Genomic DNA, 12625 nt, shown 5'->3' with positions numbered 1-12625 from the left:
ATTCAATATGCAAATGGTAATTTTTCTGATCAGAGATATATGAGTCCCTCTCTCATTCTGACAGAACTGGCTGCTTTTAAATATAGATCCTATCAGCACAGATTTTCTTCCTCTGCCTCCAAATTTCTGATCTTTGCTTACAACCATGGTAACAGTTGGGAGAGCAAGCCAGGGGGTTATGTGCTGCAGCCATACTGTATAAACCAAGAAGGAATACTGGACATAAGGACATACTGTCTCTATTACCACTGCTCATTATTTAAAGGTAAGGCTGGTTACAATCTGCTCCACTGCACATGGAACTGGAGCAGCTGTCAGATTCCTGCAAGATGTCCAATCTGATTGAACAGAGTCCAGGCATTCCCTTTTAAAGCAATGATACAGGAAGTCAGCAGTTTCCTCTAATTTAGAGACAGACTGACTCTCATCTTTGGAGCCAAACTTCTCCTTTGTCTGGTAAAGTTCAGGTTCATATCTGAAATCTAAACTGGGTGACTCATTCTCAACTGTCCTTCAAAGATGTGTCTGCCAGCTGTCCCCTCCACAAGCACAGTAAGTTTACCTGAGCCATTGCAGCAATGATCTTGGACCGGAAAGAACCCAAGGCACAGAGAACAGACACAAACCAGAATATTATGAGCACTCCAGAGGACCGAATCCCTTGCAGCCTCTCGTACTGAATGAGTATGGTGGCTAACACCTGCAAAATGTAAACACAGGAACATAGACACACACGATTCTGCTCTCCCCATCCATGCTTTCATTGGATACCTGCCACAATTCACCTGCCACGCCCTGCAACAGTAAAACCACTAACACTATAGGATTACACAGCTTCTTGTGTACGTCACGTTCAGTCCTGCTCCCATGGAAGTCAATTGCAAACTTCCATTTGCCTAATGAAAAGCTCTTAAAATAAAATTTCTCCCTGTTTTCATGGACCCTGATTCAAATTTGTTTTTCCTTTTGACTTGCATTTCTCTTGTTTGTGTCCAATTAACATTAAGGGAGTATGTATTTTTAAATTTTTTTGGTTCTTCACCAAAAAGTGCACTTCCTCCACCTAGATAGGTGAAATTATATCCTGACCATGAATGTTTTCATCCCACGTCTACAATTAAAAGCTTAACCAGAGGCACAATTTGAGACAGTGTAGAACAATGCATAAACACTGCTCCAAAACATCACTTTGCTCAGGAGAGGTCAAAAACAAACCTAACATAAAAGACACTTATCTCGACACAACAATCACAAATAAGGCAACATGGAGAATCTTACACAAGGAATTATAGGATGCAGAAGAAACTGCCATTAAACTGACATTACTAATCAGCTCTTCAATGGAAACTCTTTGCACTGGAGGCTTTTTTCAGTAAGCAGAGTTTTTCATAGTAAACTCAAAAATATTAATATTAGATTAATATTAGCCGTTTTAAAAAAAAATAGAGAACATTTAACAGTAGTGAAAAGTGTCAAATTGACATTCCTACCAAAGTTCTACTTGACCATCAGAGACACACAACAGGGTGAAGTTAGAAAATTTACTTCTCCCCACAGCACCCTGCATTCATGCCCCAACCAACAAAAGCATCAACTCAGGAGCTGGGAAGGTACAGGTTGAACCTTTCTCATCTGAAGCCTTTGGGACCTCACCAGCACCAAATGAGAGAATTTGCCAGACCACGGGAAGTCAATATTGTCTAGCAGCATTATAAACACTTGCACTACTTACTGGGCTCTTAGAAGACATTCTGGGGTAAATTACAGCTAAAGAACAGCACAGAACACAGAGTCAGGATGGGTGTCTGTAAACAAACTTTATGGGGCCACTGGAAACTTGGCTGTACCCATGACAAGTGGTCAACCAGCTACTGAAAGCATGTTGCATTATGGATGTTGCCAGACAAGAGAGTTCCAGATTAGAGAGGTTCAACCTGTAGTTCAGTTGCCATGGTCCATCCACCTCCTCAACCTCTCTGCTGCGGCTCTCAACGTAGAACCCTTTCAAGGGCTATTGATGACCAGTAGAATCAGACGGTTTACAGTAAACTGTATAGAAAGGTTTTACTACCCAAGATTTCTGCCCAAGGTTTTTCATCCACAAATGGCTACTTCACGGCCACAAAAGCTACTCCTATTAATCATCACTAATAGCAATGTATACTAACCATTGTGATGCCAACAACTAAAGGAGTTACAAAATAGACGGGGGGCGGGGTTCTGCTTTGTAGGAGTTCATGGAAGGAGAAGAATAGGTCTGCCCAGCACACACACCACAGCAAAACACCTAAAATCTAAAAGAAGAATAGTGTTAAAATGGGGAAGACAGCTGACAAATTTAGCTCCAGATGGGCATTTGCAAAGTAATTCTATTTTGATCAATAAGAAGCTGATTTAAAATAAAACAGTGCTATTACTTCCATCAGGAGAAAAACCCCATGATCTATGTCAATGGAGCGTATATGTTCTTCCCTACACTAATTGGGGAATCTGGCCTCATGTACTTTTGGGGGAATGAGATTTGGACACAGACATACATATCTGCCTAGTCTCCCTATATCAATCAATTTTAATTAGAAATCCAGGGGTAAAAATTAGAGAAAAAGAATCTTGTGACAAGCGCTCTGCACTGGGAACAAAAAGTTTATTCCTGAATTGACCGTGATTCTCTTTTGGCCTTGCACAAGCTACTGACACTTTTCTTATCCTTTCCTCTTTGGTGAGTTGCAGGTAAAGACACTGAACCACTGCACAGGGTTGTAATGGGGACTCTTTTATGTTTATAAAGTTCCTGAAATAGAATAAGATCTCTTTACAAATGCTAAATAAAGTGAAAACCTGGTTAGCTGGCACCCAGATAACCAGCACATTCGATTAACTGGCATGCTGAGGTACTGGTTACCTATGCAAGGCCAGCTGCCTGGCCAGGGGCAGGCAAGTGGGGCACAGCAAGGCCAAATGCAGCCCCAGCTCAAATATTTGGCACCGTTCCACAGGGTTGCTAGACAATAAAGCTTGAACTGTATTGTTGGGCATTTATAGCTGCTTGGAAAATCCTGGATTCTGTTTTATACGTAGATTCAAGTTCACTTCCAAGCAGAGGCCCAGCACAACAGCTATGAACCACTTTACCCTCAAAACCAAGAGTTAAGTAGGGTGGTCAACTGATAAAAAATGAATTGCAATCTATTGCATGATTTTAAAAATTTAATTGTGAGTAATCAGACTGTTAAACAATAATAGAATACTATTTACTTATTTTTGGACATGTTTTACATTTTCAAATATACTGATTTCAGTTACAGAACAGAACACAAACTGCACAAGGCTCAGTTAAATATATATTTCTACAAATATTTGCACTGTCAAAACAAAAACAACCCACTAGTTTTCAATCGTGTCATAGAAGTACTGTAGTGCAATCCCTTTCTCATAAACATTGCTCTTACAGAGGCAGAATTATGTACAAAAATAACCTCATTCAAAATAAAACAAATGTAAAACTTTACACTCTACAAGACCATTCAGCCCTATTACTTGTTCAGACAATTACCCAGACAAACAAGTTTGTTTACACTTGCTCCACATTTATTTATAATGTCACCTGAAAATGAGAACAGGGTTTGCATGGCACTGTCATAGTCAGCATTGCAAGACACTTACATGCCAGATGAGCTACAGTTTCATATGTACCTTCCTGCTTGAATCACCACAGGTGCTGACTTCTCCACTAGTTGAGGGGTGCCTGACCTCCTCTCTGCCCCACCCCAATTCCATCCCTTTCCCATCACCCCTGAGGTATTGTTTCAAACGTTACTATGGGACCTTTTCTGTGCAATACCACAGTCTACAATGACCAATTAAAGTATAGCAGATTTGTCACCTTCGGACATTACATGCCCATAATACAGATATAACCCCATGGTGCAGACAAGTCCTCAGTCTCTCACTGTGATTCAGCTGCCCTTCTGTGAAATTTGGAGTCCTATCTACCTCATAGAGATGTTGTGATGAGGATATGATGATGTGTTACTCAGACACTGGCATCATAAGTGTGACTGATCAGCCCACACGCAGGAGCGACAGACAGCCATTCTAAGGAGATCGTTGCAAGGCTAAGAAAACTGACACAGAAGGGCCAGCTCTCACACCACCAGCCAATTTATCCAAGCCAGAGAGAGAAGGGAAGCTGGCCACCTCTGGTGACAATGCCTACATATTTGGAGGCTCTCTGAGCCTCTTGTTACCTACCACGTGACCGATCCCGCAGCCCTTACATGCACCCAGACTTCACTGAAACCAACAAGAGTGCCACCAGCCTTATGCTTGCACCTGAATCTAGATTTGGGCAGTGCACTCATTATCAAACATTTGTAAAGCTATATTTGTTTGCTAACTTTAAACTAGAGAGAGATAAGGCCACTGATATTCCACATGCTACTGGGTTCACCTATTATGTGCTGTTGACCTCGCATTTGTATGTCCTTACTTCCACTCCGACACATGACCTCAAGGACGCACAGTTGTTACAGAAAGATCTTACCGTCTTGAACCGGCTCAGCATGGAGAGAATGATGTACCCTCTTTTGCAGCGTTTCAGGTAGAGGATATAAAAGGGTAAGACAGTCCAGAGGTAAATGCTAGGGATCCATGCTAGGACGGTATTCTGAAAACATGGAGTTAGGTCTGGATTCTCAGTATGCACGGAAATGTTGGGATCCTGGAGAAAAAATGCATAGACATGAATTAATTCGGAGCCTAGAGCCTTGCTGGCTACAACAGCTGTTGAATGGAGCTACTTCCAGTCTCTGCTTGAGTCCATCACTGATCTGAGGGAGGAGATGCAAACCCAAGACCCCAACTGCGATGGATTTGGAGATGCTCTGTAATAAGTTATGAACACAGCACATTGGCCTTGTTACTGGCTTTCCTGTATGAATATAAGATGTTAGTACAGTAGGGGGCTTTCCATATAAACAGGTGGCAAGGAAAAGAATGGCTCAAGATAACGAAGCTACAAAACTGGTGTGGGCCAGAAAGAGTCAAAAGAACAAAAACACCCTCCCTCAATGTATCACAGGGTTCAAAATGGGATTCTTGCTCAAGAGAGCACGGTCATTTGCAGGGGACCAGATAGAAACTCAGGGCTATGCTAGGAGCTTCTGGAGGCCTGAAGCCTCCCTAGGTCACTATCATAGCATGGTAGCCTTTTAGGCTAGAGGCACATCCATGTAGACCAGCGATGGGCCGCCTGCAGCCTACAGGCCCACGTGGCCCATACGGGATCTGTGAGTGGCCCATGACTTTGTTTACCATTGCCCGCATACAGAACTGCCAGATTCCACTGATTTCCATACTTGTAGGGTTTTTTCCCCCCTACTGGTATTACTGAAGTGACACACACATAAAACAAGGGCATGTGAAGTGAGGTGCCTCCTGACGGTACACATCATTGACTATAAGAGTTGTGTGCTCCCTCTGCATCCAATCAAAGTTCTGCTAGGGTTCAATCAGCACACCTCACAAATTCTATGTACCCAGCTGCAATTGGCACAACTACCCTTCCCAGGAGACCATCTTGGTTACGACAATCACGCGGCCTGCTGACACGAAGGAGGGCCACTCACGTGGCCCATTCCCTATCTGAGGTTGCCTGTCGCGGTTGTAGACAGTTTTGTTGTTTTAAACTGCTTTTTTGCTAAAAGCTCTGCTCCCAACAGTCAAAATAAACAATACTCGTGTTTTACAAAGGGCCGTCTGATCGTTGTACACCACCAGTCCCAAAATCCCAAAAGAAAGAACCACAGGTGCTCAAACTCAACTGCACAGACTGTCATCACCCAGCCCCCATATAAGATGGGGAGAACTGTGAAACTGCACCTCAGCAGAGGTAAACAGACCTGTGGGGGTGCACTCAGGGACCAGTGAAGGGCCAAAGGTTCAGAGAACCGTGTGACTGTGACATTGACCCTATCTGGCGTCATAGAAGATCTCATGACCTTCATTGCAACAGAAGGGCTGTGAGTAACCATCACAAACGTTGCATAATCCCACACAATAAATTCCTCCAGTAATGCCCCAACCTGTCTATTACAATGGTGACTTCTGGCTTTGTTATTAAGAACAAAGATTTACATATTGTATTTCACAAAAGTGTTACGTTTACCTGTATTTGTTAGAGCTTAGTTCTATTTAAAAAAAAAGGTCCCCATAATCTACAGTTAGTGACACTGAAGCGTTTGTTAAGATGTTCTGAGTCTAGGGGCAGTCCAGTGTGCATATCAGGGCAGTCTCAGTTTGCAGTGCAAATTTGAAATGACACTTTCCAGGTAAAATCTTGAACCTGAGCGCCCATCTGACATGAACATCTAGTATTAAGGGAGATCTTCAGGTTTAAACAAACTATTTGTTGAGAGTAATTGAGGATCTGGAAAAAGGCTGCCTTTACAGCCCAGATCTTGTCCTTCTTTCTAATACTGCTGAAACAATAAAGTAAAACTGTTCTGTAAACAGCACGCAATAAAATGAACATAACTGATGTGTAAGGAGGAAAATGTGCTTCTTCGCAAGCATATTGAGCTACACTTTCCACCTGCAATTTTAGATGTTCAGATTCTCATTCCCAGTTTGTAGCTATTGGTTGAAAAACATCTTCTGCAAATCCACAAGTTAAGACGATAAATAATTTAACTTGTCAAAAGTAAAAAATCAAACATGTTACTCTAGTTAGTGTTACTCTAGTTAGTTAGTTACTCTGACTTATCTAAACTAGTTGATAGCAGTTGTATATTAATTGCGATAAATAATTTTCAGTTTCCCGCAAAAATTTATCAAGCTTTGGGAGATTTCAACAGTGAGATTATAAAATTAAGACTTGTCTGATAAAAATAAAAATCACCTGTGTATAAAACTCTAGCTGTGTTTGACTCTGTTTTTGGACTTCCAGCTATGAATATAATTGCCAACTTCCAATTAATCCAACTACCCTTGTAAACTGGTAACTTCTCTAAATGGGAGATTCTTCAATTGGGCTTCCAGGTAACGTGACTTGTTTTATTTCCAAATTAAAGGAGGAGACTCTGAAAGTAACAGCTGCTGTTTAAGGTCATGTCTACACTAGCCCCAAACTTCAAAATGGTCATTTACACGGCCATTTCGAAGTTTACTAATGAAGCACTGAAATACATATTCAGCGCCTCATTAGCATGTGGGTGGCCACGGCACTTCGAAATTGACGCAGCTCACCGCTGCACGGCTTGTCCCTACGGGGCTCCTTTTTGAAAGGACCCCGCCTACTTCGAAGTCCCCTTATTCCCATCTGCTCACAAGAATAAGAGGACTTCGAAGTAGGTGGGGTCCTTCGAAAAGGAGCCCCGTCAGGACGAGCTGCGTCAATGTTGAAGTGCCGCGGCCGCCTGCATGCTAATGAGGCGCTGAATATGTATTTCAGCGCTTCATTAGTAAACTTTGAAATGGCCATTTACATGGTCATTTCAAAGTTTGGGGCTAGTGTAGACACGGCCTAAGTGAATTAAACAGCTGTAATCTGGTGATAAAGCTTGGAAAGGTTGGTAGTGTATAGTCAAACTGATGAACGGTTAGAGGAAACCAAGCAGAGCTGCAACAGTTTGTGTGATCTACAAGGTAGCTCCTTTGACAAACATAACTACATCAGACAGGCAAATTTCTAGCCGAGTGTCACACATATTGCAGCTTTGGCAAAGATGAAATGAAGACACTGGGCTACATTCCTAACTGGTGTAAGAAAGAGCATGTCCTTGGACTTCAAAGGAGCTGTACAGCAAAACCCCTATTTACATGATTTTGACTTGTGCATTACTTCGATTAATGTGATTTGAAACCGTGAGTGGCGGGGAGCCGGGAATCAGGCGGCTCCCGGCTCCCCTCCACTTGCGTGAGCCAGGAAACTGAACAGCGCTGCTGGAGTGGTGGGGAGCCAGGAATCTGGCTCCCAGCTCCTGCAAGGAGGTGAGCCGGGGGCCAGGCTGCCACCTGGTTCACAGCTCCCCACCAGTCTCAGGAGTCAGGAAACTGACCAGCGCTGCTGTGCTGGTCATTTTCCCAGAGCCCCCGACTTGCATGAAATTCAACTTACACGTGTTTACTCAGGGGTTTACTGTAATTGACAGCCCACTTCTTCAAAGGAGCTGCTGAGAAGGCCCTGGCACCTCTCCCTACCCCAAAAGGGACACAGCATCCCACAGCTTCTACATCCTGCAGAAGCAATTTCACAGAAACATTCCTCAAGTCTCATCATGCCTGCTGCTGTGCTAATGTGCAACCATCTGGACAGCTGTACTGCCAAGACACAGAATTCTCAGAGCACTAACTTGCCATAGTTTTATATTGTCCTGATAGTAACTTACTGGCCATGGAATTTATTTAACCCAGAATTATAAAGACAACAGAAAAGAGACTAGCAGTGTTTGTTATTGCAGAGAAGACCTCCCCTGGATGCTGCATGCAGGTTGCAGACTTGTGGTTCATCTGCTAACCAGCTAAGTACAGCTTCAACAATGCCCCTCACTGTGGACTTGTATGACCACTGTTAGTCCAGTCTTCATTGTTTGTGTTTAGCAAACCTCCGGTCAGGACTCCACTGTGTGTCAGGATCAGGATTTAGATTACCAAATTCATTCTATTTGATCTAGATTCAGGCCTGCTGGTGGGGGGCAGGGGTGTACGTAAAGGGAGCAGCTGCCCTAGGATCCAGGTTTCAAAGGGGTCCAGAACACCGGGGCCCTTTGAAATACTCCAGCAGTGCTGCTCCACCACCCTGTGCAGCCCTAGGGAAGTGGGAGGCACTGTGGCCTGATCAGTTCTAAGGGCTTACTGCCGTAAGCCTCACCCCTTCCACCTTTGGCCCCGTCCCTTCTCGGGTACAACACCAGGCCCTCCTCCCACTTGGCTTTGGGACCCACGGTGGCTGTTGACCCCACAGTCTACATTAAAATGGGAGCCAGATTTCAGGCAGGCCTTCAAAAGTTAGAAGCTGTGAGTAGCATTAATTGGCTGCAGTTCGCAGCAGTCTCCCATCATCCTTTCCCCTTTTTTTTGGGGTGGGGTGGGGGGAGGGAAAGGAAATTTCTCTTGAAAAAGGTCACCCTTGAATTGGAAATGCCCGTGATGCAAACTCAGATACATTTTCATCTAGCTGGAGCTACTCACACCAGGTCCCACAGCGCAATAGGACAGCGACAACAAACAGTGGGAGCAGAAGAATAAGCAGAAGAGTCAGCTCAAAGGTTGGCTGAAAATAAAAATTACGGGGGAAGGGATTGACCCCAACATGATGTTCTGGAGGAACTTTCCAGACCACAAATGGTCACAACCTCCATTTTAAATCTCACCTGCCCTCTGTGCTACGATCCACCTATCAGGCGAATGGATATTTAAAAGGAATCCCCTCATGCCAGCTTCACTTTCACAGACATTTCTGTAATGAATGTTTTGCCATACACCTACAAGGCGAGCTTCATTTCACTCAGAACTGGGAGGCACCAGCAACACCCTCTTCCCAAATGGCAGTGGGCCTAGCAGCCACAGTCACTGCTTCTATAATCACAGCCATTCTCCGATGAGAGCAGCCAGAGTCACTAGCAACTCCCCCTTCCTAAAGAATGGTGACGCTTCACAGCCACAGTCACAGGGTCTAACTACAGCACTGTGTTTGTTTGTTTTTTTCAATGGGAAAGTCAGGCCCAATGGCCAGTGCCCTTAGCAATGGATGTTGATCACCACAGGGGGGTAGTGGGGTAGGTGGACATGGCCCCCCTGTTCCACCAGATCCCAGCCCAGGGCCCTGTCAGTAGCGGAGTTGTCCACCACTCGGTCAGCCTGGAATCCCTCCAAGACTCCTGACCCTGGGCTACCCCCTACTAGTCTTTCCAGTACAGTTTTCATTAGCTCTTCCCTCTGGACTGGGGGGCTTCTCCCATCATTCCCCACTGACTGACTGACCACCACTACCACCACCTTCCTCCTCCTCCCACACTCCAGCAGCAATTCCTTTCCCATTAGTAGTCAGCCCCAGCTGAGTTGCCCCACAGCCTTTATATCTGGTCTCCAGCCTTTATATCTGGTCTCCAGCCTGAGCATCCCCAGTAGAGTGGTGGGGGCAGGGCCTCCTCAGCCAGATGAGCCAGGTTAACCCAGTGTGCTCCAGAGTGAGGTTGGTACTCCCCATCACAGACAGAAAATGTGACCTTGCAGTCAAAGCACTAGCCTGGGATTCAGGAGATCCAAGTTCAGTTTGTCTCTACCACAGATTTCCCCTCTCCCCTTCTTAATTCCTCGCCTGTAAAACAGGGACAGTAATGCTTCCTTTCCCCCACCTTCTATCTATTTTGCCAGTCAGTTCTTCAGGGCAGGGGCTCTTAATATTTATGCAGTACCTAACACAGGAGAAGTCAACTTCAAAACCTTATCATAACACAAAAGGATAATTCTGCTCAAGGTCTTTAGTGATTTGCTGAGTTCCAGAAGCCCTTTCACCTTTGCGAACGAACTTATTTGTATCCCTGAAGTTATTTCATTCCTATATACAGAAGCACAACATACTTCAAAATGAGTCTTGTCTTACTCACTTCCTCCCCTAATCCCACAAATGAAAGCTTTACTAGGGCAAGAGTAATGATATTATCTACTGTGTCTAACTGCATCCTAGCAACTTTGTTTATCCAAAGTGAGGTCAAAAGGAACTGAGTTTATAGTAGCACGTCTCATAGACTTGAGTTAACTTTTTCGCATGTGTGCACCTGGATCTTCGTTTATGGAGCACAATGCAAAGTTTGTTCTCTCTGCTAGTGAAGGACAAACATTGAAAATGTGAAGCTTTCATTTCAAGTGACTAAAAAATAAGGATTTCCTTAACAGTTAAGTTTACAGAGGCAAACTGACCTGAACAGAGGCTGCAATCTGGTATAGCAGAGGAGGGCAAACTATGGATTGTGGGCCGCTTCTGGCCCGCTGGATTCTTTACTCTGGGAGGATCCAGCCCAACTCCCAGGTGGTGCAGCAAACAGGGACACTACCCTTCAGGGCAGGTTAGCACCCGTCCCTTCCCCTTTGGCCAGTGGTCAGCAACCAAAGTAGCAAAAAGAACCTTTTTTTCAAATTTGGTTAAAAAAAAAACCTCAATAATTCAAGAGCCGCAATACATGTGAATACGAGATGGTCCCTAATAACTCATGTTAAACCATACTTTTTATAACCCTTATTTTAAGAATAGTGCACACATGGTAATGAGATGTATGTTTACTGCAGGACGTTCACAAACTTTTTATATACTCTATTTCTTCACACTTCACGTGTGTGTTTGTACCCTGTCTTCCTGACTTTCACTCCCAAACCTATTTTAATTATGCCAAATTTACTTCACATTTATTTTCAGTTTTCTTACTTAAGATGCGTGTTGCTCTTCACAGCAGGAATGCCACAAGCTTCCTTTTCCGTTTCAAAATCAAGATTTTATTAGAAACACAATCAACACAGATCGTCACATCCCACAATGCACTGCACATGTTAAACGGGGAGTTATCCAACGTTTCGAGATCACATATCATTTCTTATTTAGACGTTAGATGTTCACTGTTGGGCTTTTAGATGTTCACTGTTTATCAAAAACAATCAGGAGGTGGATTTTTTTTTTAAACTTTGGAATTATAGCATTGGGAGCCAAAAAGAAGTCCTTAAAGAGCCACATGCAGCTCCGGAGCCTCAGGCAGCAGACCCCTGCCTTTGGACCCACTCCCCTGCAGCCTCAGCTTCTCCAGCAAGTGAGCAGTGAGGTCACTGCACCATTGTTCTGGTGCTCTGGGTATCATGGCTGGGGGCAGGGAACTTTTTCGGGGCTTACCAGGTAATTCTTAACCCAGACTTACCCTCGTTGATTGGCTACATCCCCAGAACCAACCCTGCAGACCCCCCAGTACACCCCATAGACACCACGCCACACCCAATAGACACCCCATCCCCCACCTTAGTGACAACCCTTCCAGAGCCCCCTGCTACACCCCAGGAAGTCCCCTCCCTCACCTCAGGAACATCTGCATTCATGCCCCCATACAATTTCCATAACCAGATGTGGCCCTTGGACCAAAAAATTTGCCTGCCTCTGCACTAGAGATAGGACACAACACTGAACCAAAGGCTGGGTCTACACTTGCTCCCAACTTCGAAGGGGGCATGGTAATCAGGGTGATGGGAGATTACTAATGAAGTGCTGCGGTGAATACACAGCATTTCATTAGGCTAATTTTCCCCTACAGCAACTTTGAAGTGTCAGACTTTGAAGTGCCGGCAGGCATGTAGCCGTGGGCACTTCGAAATGCCCGCGCTACTTCAAAGTGCCTTTACTCCTCAAAATTAGCTGTTTTCAAAATAACACAGCTACACACAAGAATGCATTTCAAAATAGCATGTCCAGACACATAGCACCTATTTTGCAGTAGTGCCATTGGATGCTGTTATAGGTTATTTCAAAATAGCACTATTCTGTTTCTTAACAGCACCTGTTTTGAAATAGGCATTATTCCTCCTGCAAGGAGGTTTTCAAAATTCAAAATAACGTGCCCGCTATTTCAAATTTATTTCAAAATAGCGT

At 44.2% G+C, this 12625-nt stretch overlaps 1 protein-coding gene across 4 annotated transcripts in view; it reads right to left on the bottom strand.

Moving 5' to 3' along the window:
• ABCC3 (ATP binding cassette subfamily C member 3) overlaps positions 1-12625 on the bottom strand; it is a 97318-nt gene that overhangs the window by 70844 nt on the left and 13849 nt on the right. For all 4 annotated transcript variants that reach the window (XR_012648217.1, XM_075014150.1, XM_075014149.1 and 1 more), the window contains exons 2-4: positions 4544-4720; positions 2169-2294; positions 563-700 (exon numbers count right to left, since the gene is read on the bottom strand). Coding sequence is in view for 3 of the 4 variants with exons in the window: in XM_075014150.1 (XP_074870251.1) it covers positions 563-700; positions 2169-2294; positions 4544-4720 (441 nt within the window). In the remaining variant the exon portion in view is untranslated. The remainder of the gene's footprint in view (positions 1-562; positions 701-2168; positions 2295-4543; positions 4721-12625) is intronic.

Source organism: Carettochelys insculpta, chromosome 20 (genome assembly GCF_033958435.1).
Source record: "Carettochelys insculpta isolate YL-2023 chromosome 20, ASM3395843v1, whole genome shotgun sequence".
In the NCBI taxonomy this organism is placed as follows: domain Eukaryota; kingdom Metazoa; phylum Chordata; order Testudines; family Carettochelyidae; genus Carettochelys; species Carettochelys insculpta.
The sequence above is the reverse complement of the archived record's forward strand: the minus strand, read 5'-3'. Positions and strand labels throughout refer to the sequence as shown.